The 18,580-nt window shown below is 42.0% G+C and overlaps 1 protein-coding gene across 4 annotated transcripts in view; it reads left to right on the plus strand.

Moving 5' to 3' along the window:
* Positions 1-18,580, plus strand: part of ahctf1 (AT hook containing transcription factor 1) — a 38,045-nt gene that overhangs the window by 590 nt on the left and 18,875 nt on the right. For 3 of the 4 annotated variants that reach the window (XM_062025524.1, XM_062025543.1, XM_062025553.1), the window contains exons 2-28: positions 6,898-7,024; positions 7,158-7,308; positions 7,460-7,562; positions 7,649-7,829; positions 7,938-8,145; positions 8,283-8,399; positions 8,500-8,584; positions 8,667-8,817; positions 9,189-9,321; positions 9,546-9,727; positions 9,816-9,877; positions 10,067-10,195; positions 11,015-11,105; positions 11,190-11,279; positions 11,374-11,514; positions 11,735-11,839; positions 11,918-12,014; positions 13,059-13,182; positions 13,274-13,330; positions 13,716-13,862; positions 13,969-14,159; positions 14,254-14,398; positions 14,605-14,736; positions 17,530-17,677; positions 17,753-17,903; positions 17,979-18,086; positions 18,248-18,392. In XM_062025524.1, coding sequence (XP_061881508.1) covers positions 6,904-7,024; positions 7,158-7,308; positions 7,460-7,562; positions 7,649-7,829; positions 7,938-8,145; positions 8,283-8,399; positions 8,500-8,584; positions 8,667-8,817; positions 9,189-9,321; positions 9,546-9,727; positions 9,816-9,877; positions 10,067-10,195; positions 11,015-11,105; positions 11,190-11,279; positions 11,374-11,514; positions 11,735-11,839; positions 11,918-12,014; positions 13,059-13,182; positions 13,274-13,330; positions 13,716-13,862; positions 13,969-14,159; positions 14,254-14,398; positions 14,605-14,736; positions 17,530-17,677; positions 17,753-17,903; positions 17,979-18,086; positions 18,248-18,392 — 3,495 coding nt within the window. In that variant the 5' untranslated portion in view covers positions 6,898-6,903. The remainder of the gene's footprint in view (positions 1-6,897; positions 7,025-7,157; positions 7,309-7,459; positions 7,563-7,648; positions 7,830-7,937; positions 8,146-8,282; positions 8,400-8,499; positions 8,585-8,666; positions 8,818-9,188; positions 9,322-9,545; positions 9,728-9,815; positions 9,878-10,066; positions 10,196-11,014; positions 11,106-11,189; positions 11,280-11,373; positions 11,515-11,734; positions 11,840-11,917; positions 12,015-13,058; positions 13,183-13,273; positions 13,331-13,715; positions 13,863-13,968; positions 14,160-14,253; positions 14,399-14,604; positions 14,737-17,529; positions 17,678-17,752; positions 17,904-17,978; positions 18,087-18,247; positions 18,393-18,580) is intronic. The other variant, XM_062025534.1, reaches the window with a different exon arrangement.

Raw genomic sequence — 18,580 nt, forward strand, 5'->3', positions numbered from 1 at the left:
CTCTACAAAACACTAGCAATCTAAAATACTAAACATCATAAATGCTAAATTAATTTGCTGCCAAACACTCAATGTAGCCAGCTATAGTGTTCTGAGCAAAGTGCATGCTATCATTCGTGACCTTGCAAATATAGCCCGCTAAGTTAGCCAAAGTGAACGTAATGAAACTATACTAATTATGTAAGCGGTGAAGAAACTCCTTGCGTCATCGTGACGTGTAACGCCATCATGTGTGACATAGTCGTGGAACGCTGTCGAGAGGAAAAACGGTTTGTTTACATAGCAGTCAAGCTAACCACTCCGTGCTAACTTTACGACTATGCTAATTTGTGCTCTGCCATGCTAGCCACTAAGCTAACATGTCAATGACGCGACATTTCGATGGTAAATATATTTTAAATGTCTGACCTTGTGATCATGTTCTCTTTTTGTCAGCGTTTGCGATAATGGGACATTTGCGAAAGCACCAGTTAAGGTGCTATATAAACAACTAACATTTTTATTTTTTTAATACTTGTCCTCATTAAATCACAAAGTTTCTCGATTATAAGTATTTGCATTGATTTATTACATAAGTAAGGAACGTGTGCATGCTTTGCTGCATGTTTCCTGTGGGCTGACTGACAGCCTCGTTTGTTGCGCGGGAGTTCACTTGAATTCTTTGTTGTTTTTACCTCATAAGACCAATAGAGGTCCCTGTTTCTTTAGCATTTCACTATACAGAATGCCCATCCATCCATTTCCTACCGCGGGTGGGGGGGGGGGGGTGGGGGGGCGCTGGAGCCTATCTCAGCTACAATCGGGCGAAAGGCAGGGTACACCCTGGACAAGTCGCCATCTCATCGCAGGGCCAACACAGATAGACAGACAACATTCACACTCACATTCACACACTAGGGCCAATTTAGTCAACCTATCCCCAGGTGCATGTCTTTGGAGGTGGGAGGAAGCCGGAGTACCCAGAGGGAACCCACAAAGTCACGGGGAGGACATGCAAACTCCACGCAGAAAGATCCCGAGGGCGGGATTGAACTCACGACTACTCAGGACCTTCGTATTGTGAGGCAGATGCACTAACCCCTCTTCCACCGTGCTGCCCCACTATACAGAATGGTCAAAACAAATTAGATATATTTTATTTTAATTGAAAAAAATAGTACCGTATAAATAAATGGAACAAGAATATAAAATAGTATTAATATACTTTTGGTATCCCCACTATTCCCCCCCATTGGATACCCATGGAAACTTATGTAAAGTGTCAATTGAAACGGGCCTAATTAATCAAGTCACTATTGCAATTATTATTATTGTATAGTTTGTGAGATTAAAATGTGAAGTTAAATGTAAAGAAAGTGTTAAGTTCAAAGTTTTGACAATGCTGGTAAAAAGTGAGTTTTGGAAAATGTTCTTTTGCATAATTCCTAAGAGATATTTAAAAGTACCTATGTTGGAAGAAAAATCTGAATTTAGTGGAAATTGGCAAGCATTTTTAAATATTCAATAAAATAATGATTATTAAATAGAATAGAATAGAATGGACTTTATTGTCATTATATTTGCATATAACGAGATTAAGGACTCCAACTTAAGGTGCAGTAGGGAGAACAAATATGGGATAAAAATAAATTACACAAGAGGTAATAAAGATAAAACTATGAATTGAAATAAACAGACTACTATCCAATAAAAATAATAAGCAATCCTGTACAATATACAAAACACTATACAAAATACTGTACAATATACAGAATAAGACAAGAGTACCGGAGTAATAAATAACAATCAGTGTCGGATGTATTGCACTCGAAGGGTAATATTGCACAGTAGGATATTAGGGTAGGATTTTGTATAGGGGTGAATTATTGTTATAAGTTAGAGTTCAAGATGGTGACTGCTCTGGGAAAGAAGCTGTCTCTGAGCCTGTTTGTTCTGGCTTTGATGTACCTGTAGCGCCTGCCCGATGGTAGCAGGTCGAACGGGTGTAAGCCAGGGTGTGTGCTGTTCTTGGTGGTGCTTTTTTGCTCTAAATATATATTTGGTGGGAATTTTAAGTTGTTGTAAATTGGTGAAGTATTTTTTGCAAGAAATACCAAAAGGTTAGTAGGAAACAAATTCTAAATTTGGTTAAAAAAAATAAGTATAATAAAAAAATATGCCTAATTTGAGTTAGATGAAAGGCCGAAAATTATGTTTTTGCATATTATCTAAAATTCGATTTTTGAATACATTTATTGGCAAAAATCATTGTGGAAACTGTTGTAGTATTGCTGAGCATATTTTTGACCCAATATTTTTTAAACGTATATTGACAGAGCATATTTTTGACAAATATTTTTTAAACGTATATTGACAGATAAGGTGAAGTAGCCATCCATCCATCCATCTTCTTCCGCTTATCCGAGGTCGGGTCGCGGGGGAAGCAGCCTAAGCAGGGAAGCCCAGACCTTCCTCTCCCCAGCCACTTCGTCCAGCTCCTCCTGGTGGATCCCGAGGCGTTCCCAGGCCAGCCGGGAGACATAGTCTTCCCAACGTGTCATGGGTCTTCCCCGTGGCCTCCCACCGGTTGGACGTGCCCTAAACACCTCCCGAGGAAGGCGTTCGGGTGGCATCCTGACCAGATGCCCGAACCACCTCATTTGGCTCCTCTCGATGTGGAGGAGCAGTGGCTTTACTTTGAGCTCCCCCCGGATGGCAGACCTTCTCACCCTATCTCTAAGGGAGAGCCCCGCCACCCGGCGGAGGAAACTCATTTCGGCCGCTTGTACCCGTGATCTTGTCCTTTCGGTCATAACCCAAAGCTCATGACCATAGGTGAGGATGGGAACATAGATCGACCGGTAAATTGAGAGCTTTGCCTTTCGGCTCAGCTCCTTCTTCACCACAACGGATCGATACAGCGTCCGCATTACTGAAGACGCCGCACCGATCCGCCTGTCGATCTCATGATCCACTTTTCCCACACTCGTGAACAAGACTCCTAGGTACTTGAACTCCTCCACTTGGAGCAGGGTCTCCTCCCCAACCCGGAGATGGCACTCCACCCTTTTCCGGGCTAGAACCATGGACTCGGACTTGGAGGTGCTGATTCTCATCCCAGTCGCTTCACACTCGACTGTGAACCGATCCAGGGAGAGCTGAAGATCCTGGCCAGATGAAACCATCAGGACCACATCATCTGCAAAAAGCAGAGACCTAATCCTGCAGCCACCAAACCGGATCCCCTCAACGCCTTGACTGCGCCTAGAAATTCTGTCCATAAAAGTTATGAACAGAATCGGTGACAAAGGGCAGCCTTGGCGGAGTCCAACCCTCACTGGAAACGTGTCCGACTTACTGCCGGCAATGCGGACCAAGCTCTGACACTGATCGTACAGGGAGCAGACAGCCACAATCAGACAGTCCGATCGATACCCCATACTCTCTGAGCACTCCCCACAGGACCTCCCGAGGGACACGGTCGAATGCCTTCTCCAAGTCCACAAAGCACATGTAGACTGGTTGGGCAAACTCCCATGCACCCTCAAGGACCCTGCCGAGAGTATAGAGCTGGTCCACAGTTCCACGACCAGGACGAAAACCACACTGTTCCTCCTGAATCCGAGGTTCGACTATCCGGCGTAGCCTCCTCTCCAGTACACCTGAATAGACCTTACCGGGAAGGCTGAGGAGTGTGATCCCACGATAGTTCGAACACACCCTCCGGTTCCCCTTCTTAAAGAGAGGAACCACCACCCCGGTCTGCCAATCCAGAGGTACCGCCCCGATGTCCACGCGATGCTGCAGAGTCTTGTCAACCAAGACAGCCCCACAGCATCCAGCGCCTTAAGGAACTCCGGGCGGATCTCATCCACCCCCGGGGCCTTGCCACCGAGGAGTTTTTTTAACTACCTCAGCAACCTCAGCCCCAGAAATAGGAGAGTCCACCACAGAATTCCCCAGGAACTGCTTCCTCATAGGAAGACGTGTCGATGGGATTGAGGAGGTCTTCGAAGTATTCCCTCCACCGATCCACAACATCCGCAGTCCAGGTCAGCAGAACACCATCCGTACCATACACGGTGTTGACAGTGCACTGCTTCCCCCTCCTGAGGCGGCGGATGGTGGTCCAGAATCGCTTCGAAGCCGTCCGGAAGTCGTTTTCCATGGCCTCGCCGAACTCCTCCCATGTCCAAGTTTTTGCCTCCGCGACCGCCGAAGCCGCACACCGCTTGGCCTGTCGGTACCTGTCCGCTGCCTCAGGAGTCCTATGAGCCAAAAGAACCCGATAGGACTCCTTCTTCAGCTTGACGGCATCCCTCACCGCCGGTGTCCACCAACGGGTTCTAGGATTACCGCCACAACAGGCACCAACTACCTTGCGGCCACAGCTCCAATCAGCCGCCTCGACAATAGAGGCGCGGAACATGGTCCACTCGGACTCAATGTCCAGCACCTCCCTTGTGACATGTTCAAAGTTCTTCTGGAGGTGGGAATTGAAACTCTCTCTGACAGGCGACTCTGCCAGACGTTCCCAGCAGACCCTCACAATGCGTTTGGGCCTGCCAGGTCTGTCCGGCATCCTCCCCCACCATCGCAGCCTCTCTGAGCTGCCACCTTACCGTGGTAGAGGAGTTTGCGTGTCCCAATGATCCTAGGAGCTATGTTGTCCGGGGGATTTCATGCCCCCTGGTAGGGTCTCCCAAGACAAACAGGTCCTAGGTGAGGGATCAGACAAAGAGCAGCTCGAAGACTTCTATGGGAATGAAACAACAAGGATTCATATTTCCCTTGCCCGGACGCGGGTCACCGGGGCCCCCATCTGGAGCCAGGCCCGGAGTTGGGGCACGATGGCGAGCGCCTGGTGGCCGGGCCTGTCCCCATGGGGCCCGGCCGGGCACAGCCAGAAGAGGCAACATGGATCCCCCCTCCAATGGGCTCACCACTCATTGTGCATTGTGAGCTGGGCGGCAGCCGAAGAAAAAAAGAAAAAGGTGAAGTAGCGAAATATGATTTTTGGGAAAAGCAAAATGAGGGGAAAAAAAGTAGAATGCTAGTAATTTGCTAGCATAAAGGAGCATCTTGACTTTGGAATGGTCTGAATCTGTTGAGAAATATGTAAATTAGTAACACTAGCATACATTAGAGAATGAGTGTTACTGGAAAGTGGGAAAGCCAGAACTATTTCGGACATCAAAAATAGATAGCTTGAATGTCCTGAATAAGTAAAATGTTTTGATGTTGAAATTGTTGCGTGAAAAGTAGTCTAAACAACAAAAGAGTGGAAGCATAGTGTTAGAATATAGATATCCACCAATTATCAGCCGGGCCGATATTTGGCATTTTGACATATATCGGTAGCGGTAGTTTTTTATTGGTTCAAAAAGGAGATTGCGCTTCTCAATGTGATTCAAGATGGAGTGCCAAACCCAAAAAAAAAGTAATCCAGTAAATGTTTCAAAAATGTTTGAAAAGGTAGCACATCCCAAAATTAAGACTAGTAGGACAAAATACTCACATTTCACTTGATTTATTGCTCACATCAAAAAAGAGGAACGCTTACGCTCTGACGAAGGCCACGTGCCGAAACGCGTAAGCGTTCCTCTTTTTTGATGTGAGCAATAAATCAAGTGAAATGTGAGTATTTTGTCCTACTAGTCTTAATTTTGGGATGTGCTACCTTTTCAAACAGTTTTTTATTGGTATCAGCATTTAAAAAAAATATACAGTCATGGCCAAAAATATTGGCACCCCTGCATTTCTATCAGATAATGCACCACTTCTCCCAGAAAATTGTTGAAATTACAAATGCTTTGGTATTCACATGTTTGTTTAATTTGTTTGCATTGGAACAACACACAAAAAAAGCCAAATCTGATTATATTTTACACAGAACTCCAAAAATGGACTGGACAAAATTATTGGCACACTCAACTTAATATTTGGTAGCACACCCTTTGGAAAAAATAACTGAAATCAATCGCTTCCTGTAACCATCAATGAGTTTCTTACACCTTGCTACTGGAATTTTGGACCACTCTTCTTTTGCAAACTGCTTCAGGTCTCTCAGATTTGAAGGGTGCCTTCTCCCAACTGCTGTTTTTAGCTCTCTCCACAGATGTTCTATAGGATTTAGATCTAGACTCATTGATGGCCACTTCAGAACTCTCCAGCGCTTTGTCTTAAGCCATTTTTGTGTGCTTTTTGAAGTATGCTTTGGGTCGTTGTCCTGCTGGAAGACCTATGACCTCTGACGGAGACCCAGCTTTCTGACACTGGGCCCACCAGGTGATTGTTAAATCCCCTGATGTTTACTGACGTATACAACTCATGTTTTTAACATGAGTTAAAAACATGAGTTGTATACGTCAGTAAACTCATTTAAACTTTTACTGCAAATGAGTATCGGTTAAAAATATCTGTTATCGGACTGCTTGACTACTAATAATCGTATCAGCCCCGAATAAACAAATCTGTCAATCTTTACCGAAAAGGGGGAATTTCATGAATAAAGGCTATGTTTTGAACTCTTAGAGTTGTTAGTTTGAATGGCCAAGATGAAAAAATATGGGAGGAGAAAGCGGATGAATAAAAGGGCAGAATAATAATTAGGATACTTCATTGTGTGAAACTGAATGCTTTTCAACATTCTAACAATTCGTTTTAGTTTATTATTGGTCATTTTAGTGATTAAAAGTTTGCTAGCCCATTTTTTTGGCTTCACCAGAAGCCACTCTCATACTTCAAACAATAGTTGTTCCACTATTTGTCAGTTTGCTGATTACACACTTCCTGACATCCATAGCTGTGCTATAAAAGATAGCTTTTTATAGTCTAAACTCACATGGAAAACCAGGAAGAAAAATGGTACTATTTGCTGTTTCTCACAAAGATTCTATTTTGTTGTTGTTGTTACAGTGAGCGATGCATGCACTATCGGCACAGGTCACTAGCAGCCTGCTGCCTTTCCCTGCAGTGACCCTCGAGGCTCTGGGAGAAGACGAGATCACTCTGGACTCTGTGCTTCATGGCAGGTTTACGACTGGTGTGTTAACTTATTATTGTATTTGCGTTTAAGCACAGTGACAGAACCCCATGTCCGCTACGTGCTTGCAACATTATTGTTATTAAGCAGGGATGTTTAAAAAGCCTCGCATTTCATATGATTGTGCGTAAAGGCCGTGGAGGACATGCTTGGCTTGCCTGTGGCCCCCACCTGGAGTTTCTCCATTCGCTGACTGGGGAACGTCTGTCTGCATACTGCTTCAGCGGTGGAGGGGAGCACCCGCCTGGTGTCCTCACAGCGAGGGACTTCAGCTGGCTCAAAAGGTCAGAGGAGTGCTGACTCATTTTCTCTGAACTTTCACTGTTCATTGTCCCTGCTTGTCAGTTGTTTTGTGCTTTGTAATTTAAATTTCTACCACCTACAAGCTCATCTCAGTTAAACATTAACATAATAGTATTGATTTTGTATTGCTAGGTCTGGATTGCTGGTGGGCTTGGAGGAAACAGAAGGCAGTGTACTATGTCTTTATGACTTGGGACTGTCAAAGGTGGCCAAAGCTGTACTTATACCAGGAAGGGTGAGTCCCCAGTGCCTTATATTGATATAAATCCCAACATATCCCAGAACGGTTCAAGTTTTACATTAGAAGTTTGTGTTTTGTAGATAACAGGCATTGAACCTTTAGTGAGTTATGGTGGCGCCAGCACCTCAACCCAACACCTTCACCAGAGTCTTCGCTGGTTCTTTGGCATTGCCGCCATAGTAACAGACCTGGGTCATGTTCTGCTGGTGGACCTCTGTCTGGATGATTTGTCTTGTAGCCAGAGTGAGCTGGAGGCCTCAGGTAAGTAGTGTCCAGGTGCAAGAACGCAGTGACTCCTCACCATAAACCTTTTGCTTTGTTTGTTTTCCCGTAACCAAGATTTTTTTTTCTTTTTTCTTTTTGATTCAGACTTGCAAGTGGTGACCAAATCTCCTGGTGCAATTCCCAGACTCAGGGAGGAAAGCAGCAGAGAGGGCAGACATCTTTGCCTCCAACTCAATGAGCCCAGTGGTGTTTCAGTCACAGCTCTGCAGTACATCCCCAGAACCAACCAACTGGCCGTGGGCTTCGCCGATGGCTATTTGCAGCTTTGGAACTTGAAGTCTCTTAGAAAAGAGTATGTCTCTGGAAATGTTTGTTCTTATTTGCCGCTCTAGTCTTAATTTTTCCATTTAGAGGTCTTTAGGAATCTTTATATTTGATCTTGAAAATGTGCAGATACGTTGTGTACAAATTCCTGTGTTGTATGTTTAGATACCACTCCCAGTTAGATGGTGGCAGGGTGCCTGTGCATGCCTTCACCTTCCAGGAGCCTGAAAATGACCCCAGGAACTGCTGCTATCTCTGGGCTGTGCAGTCTACTCAGGATCAGTAAGTTTCACACCGGATTATTATTTTCTATGACTCTTTACAAGTGTTCTTTTAAGGCAAAGTGCTTCTCTCTCACCTGCATCCCTTCACACCCGCACAGAGAAGGAGATATGGTCACTCTCCGCCTGCTTCAACTGGCCTACAGTGAGCGCAAGTGTCTAGCCTCAGGGAAGATCCTCTATGAGGTGTGTAGTTTAAATTACAACCTTTTTTAAATCAGTTGCTGGTCTTTCCTGAATGCCTTTTTATGTTTTTAAAAATGCTCAGGGTCTAGAGTACTGCGAGGAGCGTTACAGTCAGGAGCTGAGTGGTGCAGCTTTCCCTCTGAGGGCAGAGACCACCAACACCCGCCTGCTGAGCTACCAGACCATTGAGAAATACCGACCCCACCCTGACCGGGATGACAGCATGAATGAAGGTCAGACTTTGGAGCTTATTAATTACAATAATGCGATCGATAGTACTTGGTACATTGACAATGAGATATTTGAATGTGAAGTCTGTACTTCTTTTGCTGCTATAACATTCCACTATCATCTATGAAGTCAGGGGTCACTGGTGTTGCACAAAAGGTTTCTCTCTCTCTCTCTCTCTCTCTGTCTCTCTCTGTCTGTCCTTCTCTCTATTACTCTCTGTCTTTCCCTCCTTCTCTAAACCCATTGATAGCATGTCTTTATGGACGTTTGCGTACGTTTGGGCATTTACAAAATAGAAGTGTACAAATGTCTTGTTTTTTTTTACACCTGATATTTCTTTCATTCTCACAATGAATCACTTCCGTTCGTTTAGCTGCATCCCCAGATACAAGCGTGTCCATCTTCAGCTGGCAAGTCAAGACCTACGGTCAAGGAACACCATCAACCTACATCGGAATTTTTGACATCAACCGCTGGTACCATGCACAGATGCCAGACTCATTAAGGTACTGTTCAGAGACTGTGTGGCTTCTTAATCCTCATGTAATTAATAGGTGGCCGCAAAACAGCAGAAATGTGTCTCTGGGTCTTTTTTACGCTCACATACCACATTTGCTTTCACAAGAACAATTCAATTTGAAATCTGCATTACTGGAGCTATGACTGTAACACTGCACCTTTAGTACAATATTGCTTTGTTTTATTTTTTTCATTGTTTTTCTTCTCACAGAGCGGGCGAGTCTCTGCAGAACTGTTCGTACATTGCCGTGTGGTGTCTGGACCAAGTGATGCAGATGACTTCTCCGCACATCCTGCTGGATGTGGTGGTACAGGAGCACAGTCTCAGCCGAGGCCTGCCCTTAACTTTCCCACCACCAGAACAGTACTTTAATCCAACCGCATATAACTTTGGTAAGTGGGTGGGAATATAAAATTAATTATATCAATATGTTGCTTATTGTTATAGACTTTTTGTTTCGTACATTTTTTTGGGTTACAGACGCTACTTGCTTATTCAACACTGGAATTATGCATACAACATGCTCCGGATATCAGAAACAGGTTGGTCACTCTGCATTTGTCTTTAGAATTTACATTGGTTAACGTTTACACTCTGAATATAATGCTTAAACTTCAGCTCAGCATTTAAGAATAGCAGTGACATCAATGACTTTGTTAAAGAAAATACTAATATTACAAATTGGCTTCAACAAAAGTGTTTTTGGTTGACAATGATTATCTTTCCACCAGACCCTGAGCTTTTTGAAGAAAGCTGCTCCTTGCTCTAGTGATGTCATTTCCAGCAGTTACTTGCGCTGCCTAATGTCTGGCTTGTTGTCATCTCGCCTGGCTGATGCACACAACTCTAGCATCTCCCAGGTAGACAATCAATAAAAAGGCTAAGTACCGGTAGACTCTAATTATGTCATGAGTGTCTAAAGTGGGTGCCAGGGGCTCGTTTGTTATTGGTCTGCGACAATTAAAAAAATACAATAATTACCTCCACCAGGAGTTTATATAATAGTTGCTGTTGGTTTTTCTGTCTATTAGTCAGTTAGTTGGCAACATAACTCTAAAAGCTATGGCTGGATTTTCATGAAACTTTCAGGAACTGTTTAATGGGATGAGGAACAACTGATAACACCTTCGGCCTGAGCCGGACAATTTCTACTATGTTATCTTAGGTTTATAAGTGCATGCTAGCAGCCCCACAGAGACAAAGATAGTGGAGACAGACAAGAGTGTTCACTCTGTTGCTTTCATTCCACTATAAATGGCTAAAAAAATTATTGGTGGATTTTTATTTACGTTTCAGGAAATGTCAGAAATGGGATAAGGAACAAGTGATTACATTTTGTTGATGGTCCACACCACTGTCTGGATTCAGGATTATTTTTAGTATTGGTAGATAGGACCTGGCAGAGGTCTGGGCTTTCTGTTTGTAAAATACCAGTAATTTAAAAAATGGTGTCATTTAAGGACACATGCCGGTTGTTTTTTTTTCTTTAAATACATATAACTTATTGGCAATGGATTACTTTTAGCCCTTTTTACAAAATGAAAAGCATGAAAATTGTCCCCTGGTAATATTTTGGACACTCTTGATGTATGTGATGTATTTGCATTTGGTATTTTCCACTATTTTTTTTGCAAATCTATGACTAAAAGAGTATAATGTGAATGTAATCTGACCAATAGGAGGAGCAGCTGGATGCGATCCTGTCAACTGCCGTAGAGACCAGCTCTTTGGGACTGATTACTGGTTGCATCAAGCAGTGGACTGCTGAGGGTGAGAAGCAGTCTGCACAAGGCCTGCAATGTTTGTCATTATGTAACCCAATGTCATATGCACTGTGATACTGTGTCCTATCAGAACAGCCAGGCTCTGCATTGAACCTGCGCTATATCTTGGATTGGGCTTGGAACAAAGTGATCCAAACCAAGGAAGAACTGGATGGCATTTGTATGTACCTAGTTTTGGGAATTGTAATGGCGCCTTTTATTGAAAATCCCAGGATTCAATGAAGTTGTCAGTCACTGGTATTGTTGTTCTCTAGGTACTCCACTGTTCGACAGCTCCTCCAATTTCACAGACCCTCAGACCATGCAGCTGCTGCAGCACAGCCAGCAACTGCTGGAGAACCTCAGCACCATCTTCCACTGTCTGCTCAATGAGGCCCAGGAGCTAACACAGAAAGGTGCTGCAGAGGCACAATCACTTGTATTATGTTGTTAAATGTTATACACACAACTGAACTACATTTGTGCTTTTATCCACCTGTATTTTGGAATGTATTTTGAATTGTCTTCGTGCATACATGACAACTAGTTGTGTGTATAACATTGTTAATGACCCAATTCCGACAGTAATGCCATGTATGATAGTTGGATTTGTGTTTTTTTTGTTTGCTTGTCCAGGTCTAGTTGGTCTGATCAACAAAAACATGGTGTCCAGTCTGATTTCCAAGTATGCACAAGTCATCCTCTGGTTCTGTCGCACTGGCCTGCTGCCTGAGGGATCAGGTACGGATGATCAGGAAGAGATTTTAAATCGATGTTGATGCGATGTGTTACAAGTTGTAACTAATGTCTTCTCTATAGATGTAGATGCCGTGCAGATCTCCAGGCCTTTCTACAGTCACTCTGTCATCAGCAACTATTACTCTATTCGTAGAGAGGAGCTCACCACAATGGCAAAGTGAATGGACTTAGCTAGGAAAAGAATGGCATAATTTGGTGCGATTGAGGCCATGACCACACGAACACGGATACTTAAAAAAAAAAAAATACATATCTGAGGTTAAAACGATCTCCATCCACAAGAGTTTAGATTCATAACAGTCTGTCTACACGCAAACCCATATACCCGCTTTCATGCTCATTTTGTCCAATCAAAAGGCCAGGAAAGCAGCCACAGCTGACTAGGTGGACTTACTTACGCCTCTGTTAATGACAATTAATTAATTAATGACAATGTTTATTGTGATATACTACATGAACATTATATTTAAAATCAGCCCACACAGAGCTCAGAAAACCTTATGAATGTTTTTTAAGTGCCTAAACTGTGCATATGGGCGTGTGCTGCTGTAAAACCCAACACTCGTAGAATTAGAACACATTTAATCATCAATATGGTGATATATTACATGTGCATTGAAGTGTACATTATGTTTAACATAACAAGGAACCCAGGAAATATAATGATTGTTTAATTGCCTTAAGCACGCAAATGCGCATGTGTGTTGCTACACGAAATAAAACAAACTCGTACAATTAGAACACTTTTAATCATCTACATAGTGATGTATTGCATGTGCAATAAAGTGTATATTATCTTTAACATGAGTGCACACTAACAAGGAGCCCAGGAAAAATGTCAGGGTTTGTTTGTTTTTTTGTTGCGCACGCATGGTCCCGCCCCATCTACTGCTGCACAAATGAAACCAACACAGGTAACTTAATTGTTCTTAAATAAGCAATAAAAACATGATAGTCGGGCCTTTCTCATGACACAAATAAAAAATGATTGCTTGTCAAAGTTGTCCGTCCATCAGCTGAAGGTCTGACTGGGATCTTATCTAAAACAACTGACTCTCCAGTTTTCATAATTTCACCTTGGCAAGCGTTTTTAAGGACAAACGTACGTGTTTGCGTGTGGACAAGAGGTCAAAAGTTTTTTAAGTGTTCATGTGGACATGGCCTAAATTCACACTTTTTAACATCTATTTTAATTTCTCAGGGGCAAGTGGTGTGCAGATTGCCTGATGATTGACAGTTTGGTCAATCAGTGTGGAGAACGCTTAATCAGTCTGTGGAAAAGGGATGATGTTGGCACAGGACAGTACCCACCGCCTACCCTACATGTACATTTATCTTTAATTCAACATTTTTATTACACAGAAATTATACAACACAATGAATAACTTACTATGCGTTGTTGTTTTTTTATTGCAGGCTCTGCTAGATATTTATCTTCTGGAAAATGTTGAAGAAGCTGTAAAACATGCTGTTGTATCCTTCAGACACAGCTTGCCTGTCTTGATGAATTGAAACCAATTTTTTGTGCAAAAAAAGTCACCTTTGAATGTTACTAGTTTTTTATTCTCTTGCAATGTAATGCTAAATGGCATTACATCACATAAACCTCTAAAAATATACATGTCACAAATAGACACACTGCACCTGAAATAGATAACAGTACCTTATATTTCCTTTGTAAAACCTTTACAGAGGTCAGTTACCCCTAATAGAATCCTGATAATTTCTGCAGTTAAATAGATTAGGAGTTAGAACAAATACTGTATTTTATTTACATATCAATTTATTTTTATTTTTTAGTCAGTCCCTATATAGGGTATGTGTTTTAATTTGTGTGTAAGCCTTGACCTGCTCTTAGGTAATCTACCTGTTGTTGGATGTTATGTGCTCCTTCCCAAATAAGGAGGGAGCATCCGTGGAGTCTTTTCCCCATGCTTTCGCCATCCCCACCGGACTGGTCAAACTGGTCCAAGGCCTGTGGTTGTTGGATCATCGTGACCATCAGGTTTGCACACACATTTACTAACAAAAAAAAGATTGACAATGCATACTGTCTCAGTAAATGTGTTGCTACATCTGTGCTTATTATCCTCATGTGTCTCCTGCAACAGAGTGCATTCGAGGTGCTCCTCCATCCGGCGGCATCTCAATGTCACTTTGAGTGGCAGCATGAACGTGTCCTTCAAGCGCTGATGTGCCAGGGCCAACACTCGATGGCACTGCGCTACTTTCATGTTACAAAGCCTCTGATTTCCTCCACTTCCCAGGCCAAGCTCTGCCTCTCTGTATTGCTACATAACAGGTAGACGGAACAAAGGCAGTAAATATGTGTACTGGCATTTATGGACCTATATAGTGCATTGTCTTTTTTTATACATATAAATATACTCTCCCAGATGTCTAACCGAGGCGTGGTTGGTGCTACGGCAACACTCAAATCATCTCAACACGGCAGAGCTGCTGGGATTCCTATACGAGAGCTGCCAGGAGCTGGGCCTCATTAAAGAGCTGCTCAAGCTGCCTCTGGGACACACTGAGCAGGTCACTTTCATTACATAAAACTTGTTTTAAAGGTATACTTTGTTGACAAAGTTATTTGAAGAAGATGCTAGTTTATTTGGAATGTCCTAGTAAAATGTCAAGTATTTAACATGCACTGACGTTATGATGCATACTATCATATAAAGATGCTTGCAGTGTCATGCTGCCATTGATAGTTTATTTTTTGTATTTATTTTGTTTTGTAGGAGACTTTGGAAACGTTCCTTCAAGGTACAGGTGGTCTTCACAACAGAGAAATACTCATGGTTCATTATCTTCAGCAAGCCAACTACATACCTGCCTTGCAACTAAACCACAGCCTCAAAATGCACCTTGTGGTATGACACACACACGCACTATTGAGTACGTTGGAACTGTAAAGGTAGAACACAATCCATTCCGGAATGGTAAAACAAAAGAAAGGCTTCAATTAATTTATTTGTATTTAAAAAAATATATATGGAGGTAAATAGAAGTACAGTGTTCATTTAATTATTGCGGGAGTTATGTTTGTTCCTCCATGGTAGATGAATTTCAGCAAAGAAAGGACACTATGATTTATGAGAATATTGTATGCATTTTAGATCTTTATAAACCCTCCACACACTGTTAACCTTTCACACACACTAAACCTTTTGCACATAAATAATACATAACATAATTGTAACATGAAATATTGGTACTCACAAATAACGACGCTGAAGAACTAGCTGCATAATGAAGATGAGTCTTTTTAATACCTGCCTCCTTTTATGGAGCGAGCCAACGTTTCAATGTTCTTAAAATGATAGATGGTAGCTCATAGCTAAGCTACCCTTTTATAACATAGCAATGATGAGCAGTGTTGGGACTAACGTGTTACTTTGTAACGCGTTACTGTAACGCCGTTAGTTTCGGCGGTAACTAGTAATCTAACGCGTTATTTTTTATATTCAGTAACTCAGTTACCGTTACTACATGATGCGTTACTGCGTTATTTTATGTTACTTTTTATGTAGTATTGGCTTGAAACAGAAGATCTGAGTGTGTTTTGTGGCAGCGCTACGGTGTCGTTCTTCTGAATCTCTTGTGTCACACGGAGGAGGCGCGCTGTGTGTGTGTCTGAGTGTGGGAAGGGGGGGGGTGGTGAGCGCAGCAGCATTCGTGAGGGAGGAGCAGAGACAGAGAGAGCGAGAGAGTTGTTAACATGCATGCGTCACCAGGCTCAGCTTTTTATCGATCGATTTATCAGATTACATTTTTTATTATCTATAGCAGGGGTGTCAAAAGTGTGCCCCGGAGGCCATTTGCAGCCCACAGCTAATGTTTTAAAGGCCCACAGCACTTTCTAAAAATACTATTAAAATAAACAAAAACATAACAAAAGTGAAATAAAAAAGCTTAAAGGTGAAATGTAATTTAGAAAACGTTACAATGTTGACTACCTTCTACCATCCTAGTCACGTCCGTTGTGTCCTTGGGCAAGACACTTCACCCTTGCTCCTGATGGCTGCTGGTTAGCGCCTTGCATGGCAGCTCCCGCCATCAGTGTGTGAATGTGTGTGTGAATGTGGAAATACTGTCAAAGCGCTTTGAGTACCTTGAAGGTAGAAAAGAGCTATACAAGTATAACCCATTTATCATTTAATAAAACAAAGCTGTTTTTTTTTCTTTCAAACTGTCATTGCTCAAAACATAATATTGAATCAAAATCAATGTTATTATGAATTATAGTACACACACTCTGTCAATTCTCTTATATACTCTTTATTTCTAGACTTCTAGAGTGTTTGATTATCACATCACTCTAAATGTATAAAAAATAAAGTTCACAAACATAAAGAGGGATCCTAGTGGGCCAGGCCAATATTTCCTTATCTCTAAACTAAAACTGGGGAAATATGTAGAGTGTTCTGGGCTCCAGACATGATTTTATTTCAGAATTCCTTGAGAGAAAAAACGCCTGGTTAGGCTTTGGTATGTAAAAATAAAGTTAAAGTACGTATTTCGTTTACAGCTATGTTGTTATTATGCTGTTTGTTACGTATGTATGTTATGTTACAGCTATTTAAAATAGTTTTGTCAATTTGTTCTGGCCTGAAATAAGTTGGCCCTTTGAAACATATCTTTGTCTTTGTGTGTTGTATGTAGACCACATTGCTTAGCAGAGTTCAGTGATGCAAATGCATGTCAAGTTGATAAACATATTGTATTATTCTCCAGTGCAATAACAGTACTGAAATGAAGGCTAAAAGGGCATTAATGGGAGCTTTAAAAAAAGAAGTAACTAAATAGTTACTTTTTACAGTAACGCATTACTTTTTGGTGTAAGTAACTGAGTTAGTAACTGAGTTACTTTTGAAATAAAGTAACTGAGTTACTTTTGAAATAAAGTAACTAGTAACTGTAACTAGTTACTGGTTTTCAGTAACTAACCCAACACTGATGATGAGGTTCACCTTTTCTCCGATGGCAAGCAGCTTCTTCTGGGATTGGGTTCTGTGGAAAAAGCCTTAGGAAGTGCAGAATGTTTTGATGACATCGTAGGGATTCAAATAAATAGAAATGTTACCAGAAAAAGAAAAACAGAAAAAAATGCAGGGCAAACACACAAGCAGCTGAGCTCCAGTAAGCTGAGTTTAAGCAGAGAGGAGGTTCATTGTTGCTGAGCCAATCAGATTCCAGGACAGAGAACTGTGCTCTTTCTTTGACAGCCAATAGTGTGCTGTGTATCATGTCACGTGGGCAAAAACTTCATTGTTGCATGCGGTAGACGGATGGTAATATCAAATGAGTCGTATAATACATGTATATTAAATGCCTATTTACAATTTTAAAATGCACTGAAACCATAATAAGTGAAGTAAAGTCAACACTGTAGTCGGTTCCAGGGTCAAACTTTAACCAATGCAGTGTCATATACAGCCAAATAATTAAGCAACATCATAACAATTCATACAAGTGTAAAAATAGGGTTTAATATTCGATATCTGTGTAATATGGAGTCCTCCCCCTTTGAATAGTATGACCTCAGGGAAGTTTGTCATTAGCTGTTCCACTGTATCTAAAACATTTATAATCACATTAATATAGTTAGTGCTGTTGTATTCCCACAACATATAAAACACATGTCTGTGCTGTTTTCCTCTCAGAACGAGCGAGACCCAAAACTTAAAGAGCGTTCCAACACACGCAACTCTATTTTAGAACAGTATGGCAAAGTTCTGCCCAGAGTGCAGAGGAAACTGGCAATGGAGAGAGCCAGACCCTACCAACATCCCAGCACTGTCCACAAAGAAGGTAGATTGGAAGAGTAAAGTAACTGAAAGTTTTCTATTTTTTTTTAATTGCGTAAAATCATTTCCCATTGTGCAGTGACTCGGCCGCAGCCACTGTCAGCCATTAGCAAGCGTTCTGCCAATGAGAAGGTAATGTCCAGGGCAGGCTTCATCAACAATGTTCTGACCAAGATTGAGGAGGTGTGGTTGGACAAAGGAGATACACCAAACTCCTCCTCTCTTAGGAGGTAAGCCAATAGTAAAAAAAAAAAATAAAAAAACGTTTGAATCTTTACTTAGTTTTGTGAAATTGTCCCTGTCAGTCCAAGGTCAGCTGGGTTCCTGAGTCCTGGGCTCAAGACTGCATCTCAAGCCCAACCACAACCTTTCTTAGGAACGCCAGTCACGATGAGCTCTAAAAGAAAATCAAGGTAATGCAATGTAAGCCAGTGTCGTAAGTTTGTTTTTTTGGCCATTAGACAGTATCAATGAACGTCAACGATCATAGATGATTTTGTGTTATGCTGACTTATGATGATGTGTGTTCATGGTTGTTTTGCACCCCTGCCAACCTCTCTCAAATTGGATGCAGACTAATAGACCTGATGGTTCATCCCTCCGTTCACATGCCTTGGCCTCTGATCAGTCCAGCCAGACCCTCAAGTGTTTGGGTTTCTCCAAAAAGCACCTTTAAGGCCCCTGAATTCAGGCTGTTGCAAACGCCACAGGTTGTCAAGGTAAAACCAGATATTGTTCAATGTGTTGACACTAGGGGTTTAACAATTACATTTGTTTTCGTATCAAACTGAAAGCTTCCTACCAAATTCCCACTTGGTGGACAGTTCAAGTGAGGGACAGGATATGTGTGTATGTGTTGCAATGCACCACCACAAGCCCAGACAAAGGGGACTACCGTACATTTTTT

This window comes from Entelurus aequoreus, linkage group LG02 (genome assembly GCF_033978785.1).
Source record: "Entelurus aequoreus isolate RoL-2023_Sb linkage group LG02, RoL_Eaeq_v1.1, whole genome shotgun sequence".
Taxonomy (NCBI): domain Eukaryota; kingdom Metazoa; phylum Chordata; class Actinopteri; order Syngnathiformes; family Syngnathidae; genus Entelurus; species Entelurus aequoreus.